At 40.9% G+C, this 26,798-nt stretch overlaps 1 protein-coding gene across 1 annotated transcript; it reads left to right on the top strand.

Moving 5' to 3' along the window:
- Nucleotides 1-292: 292 nt before the first annotated feature.
- Nucleotides 293-22,724, top strand: LOC133620156 (ras-related protein Rab-40C). The gene is made up of 7 exons (XM_061981421.1): nt 293-555; nt 3,043-3,206; nt 12,038-12,098; nt 16,124-16,184; nt 16,265-16,342; nt 16,443-16,665; nt 18,888-22,724. The coding sequence occupies exons 2-7, from the start codon at nt 3,053-3,055 to the stop codon at nt 19,160-19,162; spliced, it is 852 nt and encodes a 283-aa protein (XP_061837405.1). The 5' UTR covers nt 293-555; nt 3,043-3,052; the 3' UTR covers nt 19,163-22,724.
- Nucleotides 22,725-26,798: the final 4,074 nt, after the last annotated feature.

Here is a 26,798-nt window from a genome sequence, read left to right as displayed (position 1 = left end):
TACTGATTAAATGTAGTAATTTAAGTAGTTACAGTGGTGGCCAATAATTAATTTGTATCAAGAGTGTTAGGGTTGTGTGTCTTTGTTCAGTGCGACAATTGGATCAGCTTTGTTGTTCCTTTCGCCATCTGCGTGTTGTTGACAGCCGTGCTTGAGTGACAGCTTGCCTCGACCAATGGCAGCGTCCCTGTTTATGGCGCTGAACGAAGCGACCAATTGGACGACTGAGAGGGCGGGGCTTGGCACTTGGGGTGCTGCAGCTGGAGAGGAGGCGGCAGTAGTGATCTGTCAGGCGGCGGCAGAGGCGTCCCTGTTGTCGGCTTCTCTTCCAACACCATGCCTCGGAGGAGCGAACTAACATGGATGTCGCGGGCTGACACGGCGGAGCACACGCAGAGATTCGGAGCGGCTGTATTAATCCTCCGCGGTGTTTTTTTCTCCACGACGATTCCTCGGATGTAACGGAGGAAGCTTCCAGTAATCTTTGTACCCGGGATTGAGAACGAAAAGGCGGCCTCGGATCACGCAGACGCCGCTGGAAGTTGAGCTCACCCGGTTAGCATTTTGCTCGCTAGCTGGCTGTTAAACAGCTACGCGTGTTTTATTTAACCGTTAACCCCAGCATGTAACCTGGAATCAATATGTCCAGTGACGGCGTCTTTAAATACTTTTTGTGCGCCTCCATGACGTTAGCAGCGGTCACCCGTGTTAGCATAGCCGCTTAGCTGGTTGGCTATTAGCTTGTTGTTCCCCTGCTAGCACTTTAGACCCTTTTAAGACAGCTTGTTTACAACTCCAGTATAATTAAGTTTGTGATGATTTATATTTCACATACGTCTCACTAAAGCCTTGGGATTGTTTTGCCAGTGTTTGTAGGTCCCACAAAAGTATGTCCCATACTGCAACAAGATTCCTAGTTTGTCTTTCCCTGCAGAACACGGGTGTCCAAAGTACGGCACAGGGGCCATTTGCGGTTCGCAGCTTTGTTTTTATTGGCCCGTGACACATTCAAAAGATGGATTTGAATATTACACAAAAAAAATAGAATATGCCATTTTGGGAGAAATTGTGTGTAAATGCAGTAATGTGCAAAGAGCGGAAATGCACCAGACAAGTTTAAAATGCTATTTAACATGCTAACAGATTGCGTCAAGTACGAAGTCATATGACTCTAGGGCAGGGGTCGGGAACCTTTTTGGAGGTACCGAACCCCACCAGTTTCATATGCGCATTCACCGAACCCTTCTTTAGTGAAAAATAAAAGTTATGTGTTTGGTGCACATTATAAACCACAACAAATTACACACCTGCAAATCAGATGGAAAATTAGAAGGAACATTGTTTGAGGGTATCCATAATACGCCGATAGGGAAAAGGTTTTATTTACACGATGAGTCGGGTGTGTCTTGACCTCCGCCGAACCCCTAGGGTTCAATCGAACCCAGGTTAAGAACCACTGCTCTAGGGTGTTAGCCTGAAAATTTGTCGAAAAAAGTGATAGATGATATCTGCCTATTATCTGACATGTCAGCTACTTCTCTTTGTTTTTAATGTCTATTTTCTATTTTCTGCTGGATCTACTCTCTATTTTATGCTGCTGCTGTCACATATATTGTAATATTGTACATGGTCATTGGTATATATTGTATATATGTTATAGACATAATATAATATATATAATATACTGTACACATATTATGTATATATTCGTATATATGTTAGATTTTATATTGTTATATTTAGTCTATTTATACCTGCATTGTCCTTTCCATCCTTACACTTTCCATCATCGTAACTGAGCTACTGTGTTGAACAATTTCCCTTGTGGATCATTAAAGTTTGTCTAAGTCTAAGTCATGCTATTGTTAACGTGTCAAGTACCAAGTTATATGACTTTTAGATGTTCAACCGGAAATTTAACTAAAAAAAGTTAGCATGCTAACTTTACCATGTGTCAAGTACCAAATTATATAACTCTGAGATGTTCGGATGTAAAACTGGCAAAAAAAAGTTAGCATGTTATTGTTAGCATGTTGATAGTTAGCACGTGTCAAGTACCAAGTTATATGAGTATGAGGCATTTGGCTGTAAAATTGGCTAATGAAGTTAGCATGCTATTAGTTAGCACTTGTCAAGTATCATGTTATGAGTCTGAGGCATTCGGCTGCAAAATTGGCAAAAAAAAAGTTAGCAAGTTATTGTTAGCATGCTAACATTTAGCATTTGCCAAGTACCAATTTATGAGTCTGAGGCGTTTGGTTGCAAATTTAGCTAAAAAAAAGTTAGCATACTATTGTTTGGCATGTGTCAAGTACCAAGTTATATGAGTCTGAGGCGTTTGGCTGCAAAAGTAGCCAAAAAAAAAGTTAGCATGCTATTGTTAGAATGCTAACGTTTAGCATGTGTCAAGGACCAAGTTATATGAGACTGAGGCATTTGGCTGCAAAATTGGCAAATAAAGCTCTAACGTTTAGTATGTGTCAAGGACCAAGTTATATGAGTCTGAGGCGTTTGGCTGCAAAATTGGCTAAAAAAAGTTAGCATGTTATTGTTAGCATGCTAACATTTAGCATGTGTCAAGTACCAAGTTATATGAGTCTGAGGCATTCAGCTTCAAAATTGGCTAAAAATGTTACCATGTTATTGTTAGCATGCCAACATTTAGCATGTCAAGTACCAAGTTATATAAGTCTTAGGCGTTTGTCTGCAAAATTGGCAAAAAAAAAAAAGTTAGCATGTTATTGCTTCTTGAGGCTGAGCCAATCAGTGGCCAAGATACTGAACAGCACGGTCTGATTATTCTGGTCTCGTCCCGTGGTCAATACTACTGTAGTATTGTCAGTTGTACTTCTTTTAACCATTTTTATGCTGGCAAATGTCCTCATCCCAGATGAATTGTTGCTGGTCCGGTCCAGTTGTTTACACATGACACTGGACTGTGTAGCCAGCAGGTTCCTGCCCCCATGGACGTCTTTATTCTGGAGCGGGGTAGTGTTTGTGTCATTGTCATTTCCTCATCCTCGTCATCTCCACGTCCCGCAGGGCTCAGCTCATGCGAGAGGCCATGGGCAGTCAGGGCAGCCCGGTGAAAAGCTACGACTACCTCCTCAAGTTCCTCCTGGTGGGGGACAGCGACGTGGGCAAAGGGGAGATCCTGGACAGCCTCCAGGACGGCTCGGCCGAGTCCCCGTACGCGTACAGCAGCGGTGAGTCGGCCTCGTCTCTTCCCGTCACATCTTTGGACCCTCAGCTCGTCCTGTTGTGTCATGCTTGCTCATCACAAACGTAATGAGAACAACACAAGGGACACTCTGTCCACGGCATCTAAACACACGCTGCTTTCACATGAATATATGGACATTGTTGTCAACCCAGCCAGTCCGCCCAGCTTTTTCCATGACCTCATCGGTGAACGACAGTTTTAGCTCATCTTCATGCTTTGTCACCGTGGAGGTGTACACAAATATTGCCGACGTCGTCACTTCATGATACAGTCTTTCCTGACTTTGTGTTTATTCTCAGTCGTCGTGTTTATTTACATTTGGGTCATGCTGGTTGTTTTGGTAAACAGGCGGCAAGAAAAGAACAATCCTTCAGGGTTATTATTAGGGCTGGGTGTTATTACGGCTGAAAACTGTATCACAATATTGTAGGGCTGGGCGATATATTGAGTTTGTAACATACATCGATATATTTTTAAACAAGCTATGAATTAAGAAAACATCGATATAATTTATTTCACGTTAAAATTACCGAACGCCGCTTAGTTGTGTTCCTTGTTCTACCCCGCTCCCCCTCCATGGGCTACTAAACCCCTCCCCTTCCTTCTTCCAAGACGTGCTTGCACGTATAAGAACGTCCATGATTGGTTGGTTGTTTACTATGATGAGTCACGATTGGTTAGGGACAGGCCAATCAGAGGCAAGATAGGCCGGGTCGTCGAACCAGGAAGGGAAATCAAAAAGTGCCTGCCTGCAAATGTATTTTTTTATCTGAGTCTGATACATTTTATATTATTTGCACAGCTATGTTATTTATTTTACGTAGAAATAATATTTTTCTATTTTATTTATGTTATGTAAATCTGTATTGGTTAAACAGTTTATTTTCTGTGCGGTTATTACCCATCTTGACTAACTGGGTTAATAAAAGTGTCACTGACTGTTTACAGTACAGTTGTCATTCACTTCAATTTCACTGAATATCGCTCAAAAATGAATATCTTTTAATGTATACTTTCAGCGAAAAATATATCGAGATATATATCAGTGTTTCCCACACATTCATTTATTTGTGGCGGCCCGCCACGAAAGAATTACGTCCGCCACAAATAGATTTTTCGGCTTTTGACTCGCTCGACCGCTCATAAAAGCAATGGGACTCTTGTCTGTGAATGTACCTTGTAGTTACAACTCCGGTGCAGTAGGTGGCAGTAGCCTACTATGCATTGTAACTCCGCCAATAGCACTTAATTCACCTGGTGGGCCAGAAGAAGAAGAAGAAGACGACGACGACGAAGGATCAAAATACGAGGGTAATATAGGTTATGGGTAGATAGGTTATAGCTGCATCGCTTGCGGCTCGTCATATATTTAACGTTAATCCGGGATTTCACCGAGCGTTTCACTGACGGTGAGCAGCCTGGCGCTGCTTCATTAACACCGCCGCTGTTTGACTCGGGGGCCGGGCAGACGCACGTAGTAACAGTCACCTGTTTTCATACCGACGAGCTAACGTGTCCAGGTTATAACCCTGTTGTCAATAAACACACGCGGACTGAAGCTAAATTGTCCACTGTCCACTGCAGCATGTGAATGCAATGAAAATAAAAAAATCTGAGCCAACCAGCTGTTCAAATGTTGTCCAGGTTAATGTTTTGGCCATTAAAGGCCCTTCATTTCAAGATTTCAACTGTGATCGGGCTTTAAACAGGTGGCTGACCTGTTCAGATAGGTATAACTGCTACTGGTCAAATAATGTGAAATAGCATTTAATTTTACATGTACGCAATGCCATTTAAATGTAATTATAGATAATAATAATAATAATTACTGTGTAGTGTTGTAAATAGTCAACGGGAAGGACTTTAGTAAGATATAAGCCATGAGCACTACACAGCCAGAAAAAAACCTAGGCAGGACAAGTAAAAATATTGGGGCAAGTAGATTTGAGAAGTCGGGCAAGTAGAAAAAAACCTTAACGTTGAACCCTGCATGTGTTGAGCTGCTGCCGCTTAAGGTTAGACGGCACTGTACATAGAGCGGTTCTGCTCGTTAGTAATAAATTCTAATGTTGGATGTTCACTCCTTCACACAGATGAGTATAGAAAAATATTTTCAACTGCCGAAAAGGGCTCGACTTGGAGAGGAGGTAGGCCTACAGTCCGGACCACAGGTGCGACCTGTTCAGCAGCAGCAGAAGGCGGAGGAGGAGGTTGACTGACTGTGGCAGGACACCTCTGCCTCTGTTTCACTTCATGTTGCTGGTAAATAATATGGTTGTAGTAGTAGGCTAAAGTTAAATTATTTAGTATTCACTAATTAAAGGGGCAGAGCTTTAAGAGACATTTTAGCTTTTATATTTTATAAGATATATTTTTTGTAAGAACCACAATTAATAAATATATTTCAGTGAATAACTAATTGTTCAAATCTGTATATAAATATGTACATAAAGTGTTGTAATTATATTCCAACTCCGCGTTCTTCTTGGTCATCGCCGCTGCCGCCGCCACCCCCCACCCCTCGACCACACCACCACAAATAGATGCCTGTCCTGTGGGAAACACTGTATATCGAATGTCGAGTTTAAGTAAAAATATATCGAGATATACTTTTTCGTCCATATCACCCAGCCCTACGATATTGGTGTTTTAGATCTGTTGGTGGCGATCCATCCATCCATCCATTTTCTACCACTTGTCCCTTTTGGGGTCGTGGGGGGTGCTGGAGCCTATCTCAGCTGCATTCGGGCGGAAGGCGGTGTACACCCTGGACAAGTCGCCACCTCATCACAAGTGCCAACACAGATAGACAGACAACATTTGATAATTATTGAAAATAAAGAGCAGTAGAAATATATAGGAAATGTAAACATCCATCCATCCATGTTCTACCGCTTGTCCCTTTTGGAGTCGCGGGGGGTGCTGGAGCCTATCTCAGCTGCACATGGGCGGAAGGCAGGGTACACCCTGGACAAGTTTTTTTTATTTCAAATGTAACCGTCCTCTGATTATAATCCCCTCAGCTATCAAGGCAGAAAGGAAATGTCAACACAAGCATGGAAAACACTCTATTTAAACAAAATTGTAAAATCACGTTGAACACTTATTAACTTCTTCAAATGAAAGTGCAAATGTAAGAAATGCTTAATAAAGTGTCAGAAAAGAATGCTAAGTGTGAAAATGTAAACATAGAGAAACCGAAGAATAACTATTTTTAGTTTTATTAGTGCCAGCTGTGCTCTAAAGGGTGAGCACGGCTAAGGTGGTGTGGTGTTACCGGTCTTGGTGGCGAGGAGCGCCTTGCATCAGTTACAAACCACATTGGTCTGAATTAAGGTTGTCTCGATACCAATATTTTGGTACCGGTACCAAAATGTATTTTGATACTTTTCAAAATAAAGGGGACCACAAAAAATTTAATTTTTGGCTTCATTTTAACAAAAAATATTACGATACATTACCATATGGTTCTCATTGCACTCAAATAACGATTTTAGAAGATTAAAATAAAAATTAAGAGGCATTATTTCTTGCTACACTCAACGAACCATTTACAATTTTATATATTATATTTAGCTTGCCATAATCTAGGATTAGGTTAGAATAGAAGAGAAAGCTTCACTGACTATATTAAATGCTTCATGATTTATAGTGGCCACTGTCTGTGCTTTAAGACAATCATTAGCATATACTAAAAACAATACTATGGCTGAAACTACACAGATAAACATGTAGCAGGTATAACACATTTAGTTAAAGATAAAACACAAATTGTCGCAATTTCTTACAAAATGTAGTTTTTCACTTGCATTAGTTTGCGCTACGTGTGTGGTTTTAACTCCGCTAATATTTGGCTAGAAGCCAACCAGCTATGTGCGCGTCTATGTATCTACATGTGCACAACAGGGGAGCTGAAACTCATTTTGCAGGTCTGGATGATTGTTATTTAAATGTTTTCCTTAAGTTTGAATGTGGAAATGCTGTCAAAGCGCTTTGAGTACCTTGAAGGTAGAAAAGCGCTATACAAGTATAACCCATTTATCATTTAATACTTGAATCATGCCACCTTTGGTGAGGCATATTTTAAAGCACTGCTTGCCGCGCAACGCTTCCGTGTTTACAAAGCGTCACCTTGATCGATAGTTTTGAAGCCCAATTACCTTCATATTTCGCTTCACGCACCCTCTTTATTAACCAGTAGAATTGCCTCTATTTGTCATTTTTCTTCTCCACACTGTTCCTCCTTGTGCGCTCTGAGTGTGCGCCCACTGACACACTAAACATGCCCCTCAGCTCTGTACGTCACACGTCAGCATGTGGTAAAAAAACAAATGTCATAAAAAAAAATACTAAGAGACACTAAAACACATCAATTATATTTGTTTTAATCAGCCCCTTATATCATCCAGCATGTATACAATTATAAAATTATGTTGCTGAATAGAGGATATGTCTAATATTTTTTATTTCTGACTGTCCAAAATGTTGACCAAAGTAAATATTTGAAGACGGAGGATGTCCAGCGCGAGCACTGATCCTGCCGCCGTGTGTACATGCAAACCTTTATCAGGGCCTACCTGTGTAACAATGAATGTATTCTGATTTTTTTCCCGTTTGCAACCTTCGGTTTCGGTACAGAGGTGTATCCACATTGTATGCATTAAAAAACAAAAACAGGAAGTGTTTATTGCGTTTTGCATACTTTACAAATACAAGCTGTCATGAAGGCTGAAGTATTCGACACAAGATTGGCGATCCAGACATGCAGGGAAAGGCGAGGTGTGCATGACACCGCCACAAGCGTGCATCCCAGACTTTGATTTGCAGGAGTTGTGACTATTAATGGCGCTAAGAAGACAGAGGCTGAAGACACTCTTTCGTTGGCTCATGACACTTCCCGGTAAAATACGTAAACCAGGGGTGCCTGTAGACAAACTGCGGCCAGGGGGCCAATTGCGAATTCAATGGTCTGTTGCACAATGTAGAACTATAAGAAAGTAAAAATAGAAATAATGAGCAAAACGTTGAAATGTTGATACTAATAACTAGTAACACAAAGATTTGTCTTTAATATATGTAAATGGGACTTTGTTAACCCACCACCACAAATAGATTGCAGTCCTGTGGGAAACACTTGATGAATATTTATACAATATACATAATGAAACATTCCTTGTTAGGCTAATAGTGCAATGGAGCATTCAATGTAATCATGGCTCCATTGGGAGCGAATAGCGAGAGAAAAAGTCTGGATGCTATTCTTGTTGTTGCCAGAGAGCGGAGAAGTGTCTTCATCAATTATAAAGTGCACAGAATGTCAACTCTTGGTGTCCTTTCCTTTGGCTAAGAAGCTTTGTGACCAAAGTAAATATTTGAAGAGGACAATTCAGGCCAGTAGAAGAAGACTGTGATTGGATCAAAGTGTGGCGATGAATGATCACACATCAAACGGTGCAAAAATAAGGAATATGTAAGAAATGCTTAATAAAGTGTAAGAAAATAGTGCAAAGTGTGAAAATGTAAACATAGACAAACCTGAGAAGAACTATTTTCTGCAGGTTTATTGCCAGGATGTTACAGCTGTGGTCCTTTTGCAAAAATCTAAAAAACTGCCATATTGTCGAGGTGACTTTTCCCCTTTTATCCACAATTTCTTCATTTTTACTCTCTTGTCACTCCATACATAGAAGTTCCCGTGAGACAAAAAGATGGCGCAACCATCCTTGATATTGGATACTGTTACCTGATTGGCTATTAGCGTGTCACTCCCAGGGATCATTGACCACTTCCTGTGTTGCTCAATTACCAGAAAGCGAGTGCCGTTGCTCATGCAACCCACCTTGCTTTGCAACTTCTGCTTTCTTCCGACATAGAAGATAAAAAAATATTGAACATTTATTGAACACATTCTTTATTAATATCAATTAGGTGTCTATCGCCCAGCCCTGCTCTGTGTATGATACGATAATACGTGTATGACACTGCGTTCATGACACTACATGTATGACACTACTACATGATGTATGCCATTACTACCACTATGATACTATGTGCATGACAATATTAACATGGATGACACTACTAGGGATGTAACAATAAATGAAATTATGATATGGAGGCTATGCTCACAAGCTTAAATGCTAAAATGAAAACAAGAGACATCAACCTTCCCCATTAAGAAACGGCGTATTCTAATCTAAACTTACATAAACACATTACTATCCAAGCAAATAAAATATTCAATTGTGCATATGTGACGGAGGTATTTTTACGATGCGTTTAAGGACCGCTGAGCAGAGTAGGATGCCACAACGCCCGCCAGAAATGATAAATAACAATTACAATAGGGCCTTTGCAGCTTTTTGCTGCTGTGGCCCTAATATTTGCTTTTATTAGTTTTTCACTTTTCATTTAAATATATATTAAATTGCCTCAGATGAGGAGTTACAACCGTATCTTTTTGAAGCTAAATATACTGCTGCTTATAGACGTGAGCACGAAGGAAGAGTGAGACATTGGAGCAGACGGAAGCCAGGAGAGGGGGATGAAAGCGATTTTGAGGCTATAAATATGGAACTTGGAGCCAAACTATTTTGACATAAATGGATTGCTTACCCAAAATCAACAGGAAACGTCCGTATTTAGGACAAAAAAAAGTTCAGCCATAAAAACAAATCAAATACTCAGACTAAAACACTATCAGTGAAGCGTAAGAAAAACAAAACACGCAAAATAGTGGCTCTCAACAGTGTGTCTATTTATTTTGGTTATTTGAAAAATTAGCTTGGTCAAAAGTGTATGAATAAGTACTTTTTGAGCGCATTCGAAAATACCGCCATGATAATCCTAATCGGGATTATAGGTGTATGTCACCACACGTATGACTTGGTTGTGCTGAAGACAATCGGTGACAAAGGCGGATCACAGCAGACGCCACACAAATCAACATCCATCCTTTGAGCAAGTCACGCTCTCCTCTCCCGGAACAGAAGTGATCAGAGCTGCTATCGATCATGGCGTGAGGCCAACAGCAGTCAATGCAAGAAGCACTCTCTCTCCATCTGTGCAATGAAATTAGCTCAGCACTTTAGCCCAGCGGAGGCTTCATGACGCTGGAGAATCAGTTGCTATTAGCGCGCCAGCCTTGGAAAGTGGGCAGCAACTCCTGTAGCACTATACAACACGTTCCCAGCACAGGAAGAGACTTGATTGTTATTTAAGTATGTCCTTTGACAACCATACTCGCTCTTGGGCTCCAAGAAATATGGTATGGCCTTCTAGCAGTTTTCACTCTCATGAAGCTGAAAGTAGAAGTCATACGGCAGCCCTTCACTCGTTTAGCCTGAGGGAGTTACCAGCCATGTGAAAATCTCAGAAAGCAGTTGAGATGATGTAGAGGAACATGTCCGGACACGCAACGGCAGGTGTAGTCAGACGGGTTTCGTGCCGTTAAACCTTACACACAACAATGAACTTATTATTAGACATGATAAAAACGGAAAGGTCCTGGTTGGACCATTCTATGCTACTTCGAACCTTTTAGAAGTCAAGGAATCAGAATCAGAAATATTAAAGTTTTCTGATTCTGATTCTGATTCCTTGACTCTTCTATTGCAGAGGTGTCCAAAGTGCAGCCCGCAGCAAATTTTTGATCGGCGCATTCTGAAAATACATTTCAAAATTAACATAGAAAAGTGGAATGAAAGAGCAAACAAGTGAATTGGAACAAGTAAAAGTTACAATGTTGACTCTAATAATGCAATGAATCAAAATCAATGTTATTATGAATTATAGACCTATTCAAGGCTCCAATTACTTTAGATCAAATATTCCACTTTGAAATATTTTAAGGGAAAATATTGCATATTTTGTGTGTTTCCCGTAAAACAAACAAACAAATAAATAAAATACATTAAAAAATCATGTAAACTTATGATAAACACATAGATCTGAAGTTGAACTGCAGGTTTAAGGGTTGGACGTAGAATTTAAAAATAACATATATATTATTTTAATATATATATTAACATATATATATATTTATTTTTAACACTATGAGTGGTACCCTTTTGGATCCCTAAGAATTTAGTGAGATTTTTTTAAAGGCTCCAATTACTTCACATCAAATATTCCACTTTGAAAAATATTGGGGAGAATATTGCATATTTTGTGTTTTTGCCATAAAAAAAACAAGTTTCTTTGACATAAAATAAATTATTTATATATATATATATATATATATACATAACTTATGACTGTCAAAAACGGCATTTACCATTAAAAAAATATATATTCTAGAGATCTAGAGATTTAGCATTGAATAATAAAACAATTACAAATTACTTATTTTTCACATTTTTATGGCTGAGACCCTTTGGGTCATCGGACCAAACTTGAGGGTAGCCCTAAGGTTAAAAAAAAATCTATATATTGTATTGGTTTTAAAAATGAAAAATATCAGAATGGTCTCCGCGTGCTTTAAGTTGACACTGTGCGGCCCTCAGTGGGGAAAGTTTGGACACCCTTGTTCTATTGCTTCATCTATCATCATGAGTAGTGCTCACTAAAGGTCTGATTAACTTTAATAACACAAGACATGATCCAAAAGATCCCATAAGAACAACGTTATGTTTTAGATCACCAGAGCTCAAAGATTCATTACTATTCATGAATATTCCAAATCTGTTCTGTCTTACACTCTTTAGCTTCACCAGCTGGTTATGACATTATGTGGTGCCTTGTGGGTAAATTCCCTCTTCTTTAGTTCAATGAAAGATTACAGCCAATAACGTTCCTCTCTTTTTGTCCATGCAGGCATCGACTACAAGACCACCACCATCCTTTTGGATGGAAGGAGGGTGAAGCTGGAGCTTTGGTGAGTTCCTCTAACCCAGTGGTTCTCAACTATTTTCTCTCACCCCCCTAAGGGACAGAATATTGTTCACACACCTCTGAAGTTAATGTTTTTTTATTTGTAATTGTCAATATAGTTATTTATTAACACTAAAGACGCCATTACCTCTAACTCACCCTTTACCCCGTCACCTCACGCCCCCAAGGGGCCCTCACCCCAATATTTAAGAAGCACTGCATTAAAGAGGCCGTTTGAAACTTGCTCACAGTTAATTTTTTGGGGGACATAATTGTTTCTCATGAAGTGAATGTTTATTTATTTTATTTATTTATCTATCTGTATGTGTTAAGATATACATTGTTACCTCTCACGCTACCCACTAGTTGAGAAGCACTGATCTAGCCTGTTAGTGAATACTTCTTTCTCCTTGCAGCAGGAGCAGACATATTGGATTTACATCTTTAAGAACCATGTCTAACTAGGAGCAGACATATTGGATTTACATCTTTAAGAACCATGTCTAACTAGCACCGCATGTCCTTCCATGCCTCATACACACGTTCAGTAGAGGGGCTGAGTGTGAAATGTGTTTAGTAGAAATAGGGTGGAGAGAGCCAGCGCCTGCTTGTTCCCCCAGGGAGGGAAGTTTTGCTGAAGAATCCTTTTGATTTATGCTGCATCAGGCTTTCCTCCGCCGTGTCGCTGCGCTTTTTCTGTCCATTTTTCGCTTCGCGCACACCGTTGCCCACCAATGTGTGCTGTTGCTACTCGTCGTTGTCGTGACTCATCCCACTCAGATGCAGGTGCCACAGAAAAGCTAGAGGTGTGTTATTTCCTACAGGGACATGTACCTTTGTCAGTTTTAACCCGAGATTTCCTCTTGATACGTAACGGGTGTTGAACGGCAACACCCCGAACCTGTCGGGCTTTGCCGTCCATCAGTGACATCAGTGACGGCACTGACTTGAATTAAGGACAAGACGACAGTTTTGCCTTGCAGAACGACTACCGTATTTTCCAGACGCCGCACCCACAAATTTATTTTATTTTATTTTTTTCCCCATATATTAGCCGCACCAAACTATAAACTGCAGATATACTCTATATTGTCAACAGTATTTGGCCACCCATCCAAATGATCAGAATCAGGTGTCCTAATCACTTGGCCCGGCCACAGGTTTATAAAATCAAGCACTTAGGCATGGAGACTGTTTCTACAAACATTTGTGAAAGAATGGGCCGCTCTCAGGAGCTCAGTGATTTCCAGCATGGAACTGTCATAGGATGCTACCCGTGCAACAAATCCAGTCGTGAAATTTCCTCACTCCTAAATGTTCCAAAATAAACATTCGGCTTTATTATAAGAAAATGGAAGAGTTTGGGAACAACAGCAACTCAGCCACCAAGTGGTAGGCCACGTAAGCTGACAGAGAGGGGTCAGCGGATGCTGAAGCGCATAGTGCAAAGTCTTTCTGCACAGTCAGTTGCTACAGAGCTCCAAACTTCATGTGACCTTCCAATTAGCCCACGTACAGTACGCAGAGAGCTTAATGGAATGGGTTTCCATGGCCGAGCATCTGCATCTAAGCCATACATCACCAAGTCCAATGCAAAGCGTGGGATGCAGTGGTGTAAAGCACGTCGCCACTGGACTCTAGAGCAGTGGAGACGCGTTCTCTGGAGTGATGAATCACGCTTTTCCATCTGGCAATCTGATGGACGAGTCTGGGTTTGGAGGTTGCCAGGAGAACGGTACATTTCGGACTGCATTGTGCCGAGGGTGAAATTTGGTGGAGGAGGGATTATGGTGTGGGGTTGTTTTTCAGGAGTTGGGTTTGACCCCTTAGTTCCAGTGAAAGGAACTTTAAATGCTCCATGATACCAAAACATTTTGGACAATTCCATGCTCCCAACCTTGTGGGAACAGTTTGGAGCGGGCCCCTTGCTCTTCCAACATGACTGTGCACCATTGGATGACGGAGTCTGGTGTGGATGAACTTGACTGGCCTGCACAGAGTCCTAACCTGAACCCGATAGAGCACCTTTGGGATGAATTAGAACAGAGACTGAGAGCCAGGCATTCTCAACCAATGCGCTTTTGGAAGAATGGTCGACAATTCCTATAAGAGTTGAAGCTGTAATAGCTGCAAAAGGTGGACAGACATCATATTGAACCCTTTGGTTTAGGAATGGGATGGCACTTCAAGTTCATATGTCAGTCAAGGCAGGTGGCCAAATACTTTTGGCAATATAGTGTAATTAGTGAAATTGTTATTTACACAGAAATGTTTATTTAAATACCTTAATTGTTTCCAAACCCAAACCATGTCTGTAAAACAGCGGTAAAGCGGCTGATCAAACAAAACAGAAGTCATGGTCATGGACCCACTAGCTGCGGAAGCTAGCTCTCCAAACAGCTAAACCGACTCCATAGGTCCACGGTGATATTTTGGTGAATTTACGAAACTGAAACGATACAAAAAGAATGCCACTGTAAGTTAATAATACGAACAAAGACACTTGTAAACGTGTTAGCATATTAGCTCATGCTAACGACGTGAGCTTCATTGCATTACAACAGCACATACAAATATGCATGAAAACACTCCTACAGACCACACAAATGGGACGGTTTAGTAAGTAAGAATTGTTTGAGTTATACTGTAAAACTTACAAACATTGCTTGGAGTGATGAATCAAGAATCCATATGAGTAGAAACGCTATGGGCAATTTAAAAGACGGAACGGCACGGTTGGAAGCTCATTCTAAACAAAAGGGCAATGCAGCACCTGCTGTGAGTGAACTCGTCCAAAAGATAGCGCCATAGCACAAACAATAACACACCATTTCAGTGTCTTTGCGTTTTTATTTTTTTAATTATTGGCATTATGGCCATCAGCAAAGAAAAATCCATAAATGAGCCGCACCGTTTTATAAGCCGAAGGGTTCAAAGCGTAAGAAAAAAGTAGTGGCTTATAGTCCGGAATTTATAATACTTTATTTTTCTATTTGTAGCATGCCTAAACACAAGAGTTGCATCATCTCTGGCGAGCGTTGTACACACACTTCATTCAACTCCCGCCAACTACTCAACTGCTTCCCGGTCGCATATAAACTGCTATTGGACACAGGCCCTCAAATAGCTGCGTGGAAATTGTGGGGGATGGAGTTTCATCACACTTGTAAATGTAATTAAAATCGATGAAAAAGATAACGCTTTCATTTTGAAGAGGCTGTATAAATCCAAGCCGCGCTAGATGTTGTACGCTAGTCGTCATGGTGATGTAGTATGTGTATGCAGGCTACAACAGCTTCTTCTTCCTGACTAGATTTGAACAATAACCTGTAGATAAAACTTTTTCCACTTGTTATTATAACCACCCTGATGTTATTTGTGATGTTAAGAGTTGTGTTTAGGCTCAGACAGGTGTTTGTGTGTGTGCTTGCCTGAGTAAACTTGACAGCTGACAGTACCTGTCAAAAAAAAACATATTTTCTATTAAAAAGTCACATAGTTCAATGATGACCAGCTGAAAAGTCTGTGTCCACAAAACACGAGCGATAGCGCGGTCGACTTCCGCTGTGGTCGCACTCTCATAAGAAAACAACTGTGTGCATTTTGATTTTTGAAAGTTAATAGAGAGTGGCATTATGGCCCTTTTACCCTCAACTGAATGTATGTTTTTATATGTGTCTTAATTGAAGCCATCAGAATAGATGTAATAGTTTTCTGAGAATATAAATGAAGTATTGTTGACGGTTTTAAAGTGATTTAGAGGTAGAATCGATTGCTCCCATTAGCTGCATTGCTAGCCACCAAGAACCTTTAGTTTTCTTGGCTCTCATAAGGATAGTGAAAAATTCCAACAAAAGTGAAGTTCCCCTTTTAAGAGTTGCTTCACCCATAGTGCACACCTTGGATGAAGGCACACATTGACAGACTTATTTTTGCGCAGCTTTTTGGAAGAATAGAACCCTAAATGCGGTCATTGGGATCTTCCATCACCTTCCAGTTGCCTTGATGTCTTCTTCTTGTGCTCTTCAGGGACACGTCAGGACAGGGGAGGTTCTGCACTATCTTCCGCTCCTACTCCCGTGGAGCACAGGTGAGCGGCATGCCACTGATAGCTTAGAAACCTGAGCGTTCCAAAGGTTCGAGAACGTGTTATGTTTTGTCTTCCTGCAGGGCATCCTGCTCGTGTACGACATCACCAACCGCTGGTCTTTTGACGGCATCGACAGGTGGATACGGGAGATTGATGAGGTGAGTGCAGCCATGCAGTAACGTTTTGTTGAGATGTCATACGTCGTGTATTACAGTATGTCTGATGTTAATGAACCCCTTCTGATTGTTCCACCGTCAGCATGCGCCCGGCGTGCCTCGCATCCTAGTGGGAAACCGGCTGCACCTGGCCTTCAAGCGGCAGGTGCCCACCGAGCAGGCTCGGGCCTACGCCGAGAAGAACGGCATGACTTTCTTCGAAGTGAGCCCGCTGTGCAACTTCAACGTCATCGAGTCCTTCACGGAGCTGTCACGCATTGTCCTGATGAGACACGGCATGGAGAAGTTCTGGAAGCCCAACCGAGGTGCGTGTCAGGAGCAGGGATGGGTACCACTCTCATATGAATCGATACAGTACCAATTCTTGGTATCTGGGAATAGATACTGGTACTTAATGGTATCAATTTTCAGTACTTTTGTGTGTTATTAAATATGTTTTTTGCTAATATAATACATTTTGTTATTGCAGCATTAAAAACTAGCTGATTATAATAATGTGTAGTGTATAGTTTATGGGATGTTGGCTAGTCAGTTCAGTCTTTGCTGTCTGGTATTTTGTTGCGCCCTAAAAAGTGTTAATACTGTAAGTATTGTAGTGAAGTGAATTATATTTATATAGCGCTTTTTCTCTAATGACTCAAAGCACTTTACATTAAAGGGGAACTGCATTTTTGGGGAATTTTGCCTATCATTCATAATATTTATGAGAGACAAGAAGGCAAAAAATGTTTTTGGTTTTCCGCTTTCTAACATATAAAACATAAAAACGGCTCCTTGTAGGTGGCTAGCAATGCTATCACTTTAAAAATGCATTCAAAAACCGTCAACAATACTTAATTTACATTCCGTAACCCTTATAATAATCAAGCTGTATAGACATTGTTATTGTAAGAGCAAACACTGAGGAACTATTTTTCTATCGTAGTAATACATCGGCATGTTTCGGTATTAGCCGTCAAAACTAACTACGGCAAGAGATAAGTTGGGTTCTACAACACGAAACGCGTTTGAGTTTGTAATGCACAACACAATGTGATACGACACCAATCTGTACTGCCTGAAAAACATGAACAATCATATTACAGTATCTGTAAAGTATTATCCCACATTTCATGTTTTGTTACTTTGTACACAGCTAGCCAGACAGCGTATGTACTGTAGTTGTATACATGCATGACGTGCTGCGTGTATCATGGTCGATATTAAAGTGACTTGTCTGGTCCAGATGGCCGGGGAAGTTTCCTGTTGATTTTGGGTAAGCAATCCATTTATGTCAAAATAGTTTGGCTCTAAGTTCCATGTTTATAGCCTCAAAATCGCTTTTATCCTCTCTCCTGGTTTCCGTTTGCTCCAACGTCTCACTCTTTCTTCGTGCTCGCATCTATAAGCAGCAGTATATTTAGCTTCAAAAAGAAGGTTGTGAATCCTCATTTGTCCCAAAATAGTTGTCTTTGTTGCCTGTTACCAAGTCTGCCATGATTAGAAAACACACTCGTGTTTGATTCTGGAAGTAGGAACACACATGTTGTCAGAAGTCAGAAGTGCGCTGCTATGGAAACAGAAATCAGTGCGCGAAATAAATCAGTCCCGGAAATGATTAAAATGATGAAAATACGGTAAATATTGTACATATTACATATTGTTATGAACGTGTCTGTTACTACATCATATATAGACTTTTAGTTAGTATAAAAAACATTGATGGAGGGTTTTGAAGTAATTTTAGAGGGCTTTGAAGGCTGCAACTGTGACTTCATCTTTCAAGCGTTTTTATCATCTTTAAAATCCCCCAAAAAAGACGTGTCTTCTTGTCTCTCAGAATGATTGTGAACGATAAGCCAAATAAATAAAAAAAACGTGCATTTCCCCTTTAAGTAACCCATTGTCTACATTTAAGCTACCTTTACATCAGTGTGGGTGGCACTGGGAGAAAGGTGGACTAAGTATCTTGCCCAAGGACACAACAGCAATGATGACGACGGCGGAAGCTGGATTCGAACCAGGATCCCTCAAGTTTCTGGCCGAATGCTCTACCGTCTGACTGTACTAACTATGCACCAGCTGTTTGATTTTAACGTGCATCTCAGTTATAGTTTTCACTAACACATTTGAAAGTGCTGAAATTGCCATGTAAAATCAATAATGCTAATCAGTAGCATGTCAATAGAAAAGCCAATGTGTATTAACATCAGGCTAGCGCATTTTTGGAAAAGCGGCGCCTTACTTAAATTGCGTTGAAGAGTTTCTCAATAAATTGCTGTCTTGGCATTTAAAATTGCAACACTATCTAGAGGTAGTTTGGCTGAGTCCGCTCTCAGTGCTGCTGGAGTGATTGCCAAGTGCCAAAGTGCGACCGGGCTTGACGTCACGCACACGTAACGCAGCACCGTTGGATTTTATGTCAATCGGTGCCTTTTAGCACTGGTGGGATTCGGTCGGTGCCAAAAAAGGGCCGTATTTGGTACCCATCGCTTAGTGATTTGACAATAAACAAAAACGTCACCTGACTAACGATTCTGTTCTCCAGTCTTCAGCCTTCAGGATCTCTGCTGCCGAGCCATCGTGTCGTGCACGCCGGTCCACCTCATCGACAAGCTCCCGCTTCCCGTGGCCATAAAGTCCCACCTCAAGTCTTTCTCCATGGCCAACGGCATGAACGCCGTCATGATGCACGGACGCTCCTACTCGCTGGCCAACCCCGCCGGCGGCTCCAAGGGCAACAGCCTGAAGCGCTCCAAGTCCATCCGTCCACCGCAGAGCCCCCCGCAGAACTGCACTCGCAACAACTGCAAGATCTCCTAACTTCCCCCTTTCCCCTGCGGACGATGACGAGACCCTGCGGCGTTCGCCGGGATGCAGGAGGGCGTGACGTGTAGGGAAGCGGCGCACCCCTCGACCCTCGGAATGACGTGCCGCTCCCACCATGCCCCAACCTTTCAGATCCTTGCCAGGGGGCGTGGCCGAGGGGCCCGTCGCAGAGAAGAAGTGAAACATTTGAGTGTCCCGCTGCTACTTAACGAGTCAGATGAGAGACTCTGGCGCTGTCCACTTGTACAGACGTGTGTACGCTCATCGTGTGTCTGCATCGCAAACCTTTTTCATCTGCTTTCTAAAAGTCAATAAGCTAAAAGTCCTCGCACACGAGCACACTCCACCGCCTCTTTGGGTTGGCCTTTGAATTGATGCTGCACAAGAGGTTTAAACCCCGCCCCCAACGCCTCTTTCTGACTAGTGACTCTTTACTAGCCCTCCTCACCAGTGGTGACCAGTAAGAAGGGTTCCACTCTTTGAGGTTCCTTTTTTTTTTTGTTCCACGCATCACCGCCTACTTTCAAGTGGGATGGCTTGTTGCCATGGACACCAGCCACTGCTACAATACATGACTCATCTATTTCTTGGTTTCTGGCTTGGCACAAGTCAAGGGAAAGAAAGTTTCCCTGGTTTTTCCTTCAACAGTATTTGATCTCCTCATACACTTTGGCTTGCTTACTAGTACTATGAATACTAGTAATGTCTACGGATGTTCTCGTTCATCCAGGTCGTTGTATTCCCAGGGCGTGTAACCAATATCAACTGGATTGTTTTGGGTTTTCTAAAACTGAATCGAATGCCAACGTGGGTTTTCCGACTCATTTTGGGCTGTTAGTGGTCATTCCACAGCGATTGAGGGGAATTTATTGTTGGTATTAACAGTAGGATTGCTCTTTCTGCATCTCAACAGTTTTAACCATCCTTGCCCAGGCTCACCCACCTTGTGTCGGAGTATAGATAGTTGATGTTTTGGCACCAGCTGCTAGACTGGGTCTGACCGATCTAAGCCTATGAGCATGAACTGATTAAGCCTACTTGGATGACAGGCGAAACGTTTTCTGAAACAAACCAAACAGTCCATTGTGATGGTTTGAACGCCCTGAGAATACTATTACGGTAGTAATTCTACTACATGCTAGTAATACTTGCACTGAGCCCCGATGCCACATTTGGCCCCTTTCCCCTCCCGATATGTCTGAAGTTTCTCAGGTGGTTTCTGAGGCGGAGGTTAAAAAGGTAGTTTTAGCACAAACAAGCAGCAGGAAGTTATTTTTTAGGGGTCTCGTTTCGAGTGTGGAGGTGCGTGTTGGCGTGTAAACAAACAGGAAGAATTGTCGCACCAGTGCACTTTGGAACCACAATAAACAGGATATGATAGACTTTATTCATCCCACTGTGGGGAAATGATGTGGTTGCTAAACAATAGGTAAACAAAGGACATTAAAAGAGCAGTGAGCGGACGCAACCAGCTGCCACTTAAGCGGTGCCATTTCTACGTACAGCTACAACGTAAAACACAACGAAAAAACCAAGGAGCAATAAATAATTCATATCGCACACATACAAAAAACAATTTCAACACCTACATCATGTTAGTAGAAGACACAGTCTCGTAATTATTAGTGGTGCGAATCTTTGGGCACCTAACGATTCAATTCCGATTCTTGGGAATCAATTCTCAATTCAAACCGATTCTCGCACTGTATTATTTGGTACAATAATTTTAAAGAAAAACTTTTTTCAAAACAGGTTACAGGATAGGAAAGCTTTAATTGATTTTAGTTTAGATACGGTATGAATAAGAATCGCGATTCAAACAAGAATCGCAATTCGGATAAAAATGTATATTTTTGTGCACCCAAAGTATTTATGTTCCTCTCCAAACGCCGACCATCAACAGTATTCTCTGCTCAACTCCAACGCTGCTTTCAAAGCACAATCTTGACAACTGTTTTTTATGGCGTTCATGTTTTTAATCTGCCAGCGAGCCCATCTGCTTATTAGTGCACCGCCAAATCTATTTGCTAAATGTTTATATCAGAGGGGCATGACTCACTGTACCCGCGATCGCGTTGAAACTGCCCACGTTACGCCATCCACTCGTGTTGGACAGCTGCGCTCCAGCTGTTCCTGCGAAACACATCCATCTCCTGACACACGACCGCGAGGAAAACTGGCTCTTTTCATTGGAGGATGTTGCTGCATAACTATGTGTGTGTGTGTGTGGCATTCATGGACGGTTGTAGTCGCGTGTTGCATTTGTGTTGTGTCAGGGGTGCCCAAACCTTTTGCCTCCAAGGGCCAAAGTGAAGATGTGCTCATGGTTTTTTACCATGCAACAGCACCATGTGTGAGGAATTTAGCCTCATACCGCCATACATGAATATTAGGCGGTAGAGACTATCAGGTTCAATAGATGGCAACGAGTTGGCCTGTAAATGAAATCTATAGATTTTCTGTTAAAAAAATAAACTCCCAGTTCAGTTACCAGAATTTAACCATAAAATGTACAGTGGTTTTGACTAGGGGTGTCAAATTTGTTTTTGTTTTTCGGTTGAATCGCGATTTATATTTGTATCAATTTTTAATTTAAAAAAAAATCAATTGAAAATGTTTCGTTTTTTTTAAATGTCCTGTCCAGCGTATAGTTGATGTAGATGATCATATCTGCTGCATAAATTTACTTTAGAAAAGAGAAGTGTTGGATACTTCTCGTGTTGCCTTATTTGTATTTGACTTTATTAAATGTTTGAGTAGAATTTTGTTAATTAAAACCTGTTTTCATTTAAGTAATATAAACATTTATCAGAGCCTTTTTTATGGAGGAATGTAGTTAATCATAGAACTGGCACCCACTTAAAATTGATTTTAAATCGAGAATGGATTCTCGTTCGTTATATATTTTTTTTTTTTATATAGCGCTTTTACAGATAGAAACCCAATATCTAAGTTACATTTAAACCAGTGTGGGTGGCACTGGGAGCAGTTGGGTAAAGTGTCTTGCCCAAGGACACAACGGCAGTGACTAAGATGGCGGAAGCTGGGATTGAACCTGCAACCCTCAAGTTGCTGGCACGGCCACTCTACCAACCGAGCTATACCGCATGAATCGAGTCGTGCGGTGCCCAATGATTCCCAGCCCTAGTTTTGACGTTAAATTACTGAAAATTGAAAAACTCTACCAATGTTGTTTTTACATAAAAAATCTGGTGACTGAGCTACCAGTTGTTTACCAGACGTTTTTTTTTTTTTTTTTTTTTACAATGCATTACTTTAAAATAAAATAAAACGGTACCACTGTTATTTTTACTGTAACATTTTGGCGACTGTGCTGCCAGTTTATACACAATCTACGGCCATTTTATTTTACAGTGCATTACTGTCAATTTAAAAACACCACCGCTATTTTTACCGTAATTTTCTGTCGACTCAGCTGCGACTTTTTTTTTTTTACTGCAAAATCTGTGTTCCTTGTTTTTACAGTGCATTACTGTAAATGGAAAAATGGTACCACTGGTCCTTATACGGTAGATTCCAGCGACTTGGCTCCCAGGTTTTTTTGTTTTTTTTTCTCGTGTAGCCCAGCGTTTCAATGCTCGTGCAGCTTGAAAGAGGTCAGAATGAATACAATACGTTTCGGTAGCCACCCAAATGAAATGAGCCGACGGGCCCCGCTTTGGGCATCCCTCGCTTAGGTGCCTGTTGAGACGGTTTTGAGAGCCTAGCAGCGAAACTGCTGAAATGATTCAGGTGTCGGCACAGTAAAATTTACATTTTGCTGCGTTCAGGGCGCTACTGGAAATGGCAGATGTTGCATTCAGGTGTTATCTGCTGCATGGGAATGCGATGGCGCTGCTTTCACGGCACGTCTTCTGATGCCGCCCCCGCACGTCGTCACATGATTCAGTGCTGCTGAATAATAGATGCTCTTCTCATAGATCTCAGGAGGGCCTCAGTGCGCTGCAGCTCCTCGCTCCTCTTTCATCCTCCAGCATCTTCCTCCCCTCTGCCATGTTTCCTTCCACGCCACCGCCTGTTGTTCTCGCCTCTTTTTCCATGGGTTTGTTTTTTCAGAGGCTCCCCTTCCTCAGCGTGTCTTTCCTCTCAGTGTTTTTGACGCCGCTATCTGGCTCTCAAACATTTGTCACCACTTCAGAAAACACTTGGCTCTCCAAGAACCACCAGAATGACCAGCATTAAAACACAGTAGCGTAGTAAGGCTAAGTGTTCGTTAAAAACAAGGCAGAAGTTTTATTTAACAAGTATATTTAATATGTTTGCCTACTGTAACATTACACACAACACACAAAAAACTGTACAGTACATTTTCACAAACTTTGTGGGCCTTCCACTAGAATGACTAGATGGAGACCACTTGTCACAGTTTGAGAATCACTGTTCTATCTCACTCGGCCAAATCACCTTTTTAGTGTCTTTTAACCCCCTAAATTACATTAACTTTGATGTTTTCAGAAATCTACTTGTGTTTTTTCCAAGCCTCCAGACACACATGGCTTATTTGTATCCCTAAACATTCTCCACACTGCAGTCCTGTGGCTCGTGCGGCTACATTTTGGAGCCGATCAGACCTTCTTTTTTTTTCTCTGCTTCATGTTTTCACAAGACAACTTGTAGATTTTGTTTCTAGCAACACTCCTGTTGGGAATGTGTTTCCTTCCTTCCTGCGCCAGCGACTACTTTTCCACCCGCTGCTCTCCGCAACGTGGCCACACATACCATCGACCAAAGCATGCATCATAAAAAAAACAAAAAACATCCAAATTATTTGAGTTTGTTTTTTGTATATCCCGCATGATATGTTTAACAATCTGGATTGAGTGTAGGGTATAAACCACAGTAGTGAAGGGATTCATAGGGTCCAATTCTTGTGTTGATTTTGCGTGGGAGGTGGGGGGGTTAATCATTTTGCAATGCAGTCTGCTGAAATGATGGAAAGCGCCTCTCTACATAGCAAAGTTGGAATTGCCCATAAAACACATTTTAAGATATTCAACACTTAACTGCCGTCTGGCGGCTAAAGTGGATAGCGCATCGCCCTAATTTGTCACGTTTCATGTGTCAGGTCAACCGCGACGAATGGGGCCATATGAATCCCCTTCCCACCATACAACCGCAAATGGAACTAACGCTTGTGCCACTTACTGGGGGTCTTTTGCACAAAAAAATGGGCTTTAATGTATATCAGCTTTTTTTTTAAGGGACGTTGTGATGATAAACTCTATGAAAAAAAACAAGACGCGCGTCGTCTCAGTTGGAAAATGAATTTGGGTCTTTGTTGTTGACAAGAATTCCAGAAGAACTGATGACGACCAAGAAAACTTTTTGTTGTTGTTACTGTCCACAGTCATGGACTCAAACATGTAATTGTGTTTTCATCTTTCTTTTTTTTGCTGTTAAATCTTCCTCTGTGGTTTTTTTTACTCAGCTGAGATTCTAAATTATTTTGTTGACAAGGAGAGAAAGAAGATTCAGGACCCTTTCAGGGAAGCAGGGTGATATCGCCTGTTGGGCTTGTGCAGAGGATCAGTGTTGTGAGATTTATAACAGAGACTTAGAACCACACTCAAGTGAAACACTATTTTTGGGTCCAAAGCTGCTGAGGTGTGAATGTGTCTGTGTGGCTGAGAAATAAGCTGAAACGTTTCTTTTTCTTTTCTTTTTTTAAATTATTGATTGTACAGTTTCAATGCTGTGAGTGTTTGAAGGGAGACTTTTTCACAATAAAACAATTGAATGTTCAAAGTTTATACAGTGATGAATTATTTCCAGATATTATTACATTTTTCAAATATATGTCAAGTGGACTTTTTATTTACTCCAGTATTCAAAATTAATTAATACATATGCCTAAATCAAGGGTGTTCAATGTGTGGCCCTGGGGCCATTTTTTCACATAATATAAAAGAAAAAAGTGGAATAAAAGAGCAAACCGGGGAAATGTATCGAGAAAAAGTTGCAATGTCGACTCTGATAACAATATTGCTTTAAGACGGTCATTGCTAAAAAAAATAATGAATCAAAATCAATGTTATGAATTATTGATCCATTCACAGCTCCAATTACTTCACGTGAAATATTCAACTTAAAAATATTTTGGTGGGAAAATACCGAATATTTTGTGTTTGCCATATAAAAAACTGAGTTTTCTTTGAAGTGGCTGGGGAGAGGGAAGTCTGGGCTTCCCTGCTTAAGCTGCTGCCCCCGCGACCCGACCTCGGATAAGCGGAAGAAGATGGATGGATGGATGGAAAAAGGACAAACTAAATACATTTAACAAATGAACAGATAGATCTGAAGTTGCTTTAGAGATTAAAATGTGGAGAGTTTTTAAAAAAGAGCAATTACTTATTTTAACACTTTTATGAGTGGGGGCCCTTTAGGATCCCCAATAATTTTAGTGGGATTAAAAAAAAAACGTCCGTCCATCCATCTATATTCTACCGCTTGGCCCGTTCGTCATTGCTCAAAAAGTAATAATGAATTAAAATCAATGGTGTTATGAATTGTTGACCTATTTAAGGCTCCAATTACTTCGCATCAAATATTCCACTTAAAAAAATTTTTGGCGGGGTGATATTGTATAGTTTGTATTTTTGCCATCAGAAGAACAGGGTTTTCCTTAGTTATATTGACAGATCGAGCTGAAGTTGATCTAGAGATTTCAGGGTTGAATAAAAAATAAAAATATATAACTCATTTTTATGACCTACTATTAAAAAAAATTAATTAAAAAAAAATAAAAAATATATATATATATATACAGGACTGTCTCAGAAAATTAGAATATTGTGATAAAGTTCTTTATTTTCTGTAATGCAATTAAAAAAACAAAAATGTCATACATTCTGGATTCATTACACATCAACTGAAATATTGAAAGCCTTTTATTATTTTAATATTGCTGATTATGGCATACAGCTTAAGAAAACTCAAAAATCCTATCTCAAAAAATTTGTATATTTCCTCAGACCACGTAAAAAAAAAAGATTTATAACAGCAAAACAAAATCAAACATTTGAAAATGTTAATTAATGCACTCAGTACTTGGTTGGGAATCCTTTTGCACGGATTACTGCATCAATGCGGTGTGGCATGGAGGCAATCAGCCTGTGGCATTGCTGAGGTGTTATGGATGCCCAAACCTTTAGCTCATTTGCATTATTGGGTCTGGTGTCTTTCAGCTTCTTCTACCCCACAAATTCTCTATGGGGTTCAGGTCAGGGGAGTTGGCAGGCCAATCAAGGACAGTAATGCCATGGTCAGTACACCAGTTACTGGGGGTCACAGTGCCAGATCATGCTGGAAAATGAAATCATCATCTCCATAGAGCTTTTCAACAGATGGAAGCATATAGTGCTCTAAAATCTCTAGAAGCGTCTGACTTGGACTATGAAAAAGAAGCACTGGACAGTTGCAGAGTGGTCCAGAGTCCTGTTTTCAGACGAAAGCAAGTTTTGTATTTCATTTGGAAGTCAAGGCGCTAGAGTCTGGAGGAAGGCTGGAGAGGAGCAAAATCCAAGTTGCTTGAAATGCAGTGTGAAGTTCCCACAGTCAGGAATGGTTTGGGGAGCCATGTCAGCTGCTGGTGTTGGTCCACTGTGTTTCA

Source organism: Nerophis lumbriciformis, linkage group LG24 (assembly GCF_033978685.3).
Source record: "Nerophis lumbriciformis linkage group LG24, RoL_Nlum_v2.1, whole genome shotgun sequence".
NCBI lineage: Eukaryota > Metazoa > Chordata > Actinopteri > Syngnathiformes > Syngnathidae > Nerophis > Nerophis lumbriciformis.
Note: the sequence above shows the minus strand (reverse complement) of the source record. Positions and strands in the feature narration are given on the sequence as shown.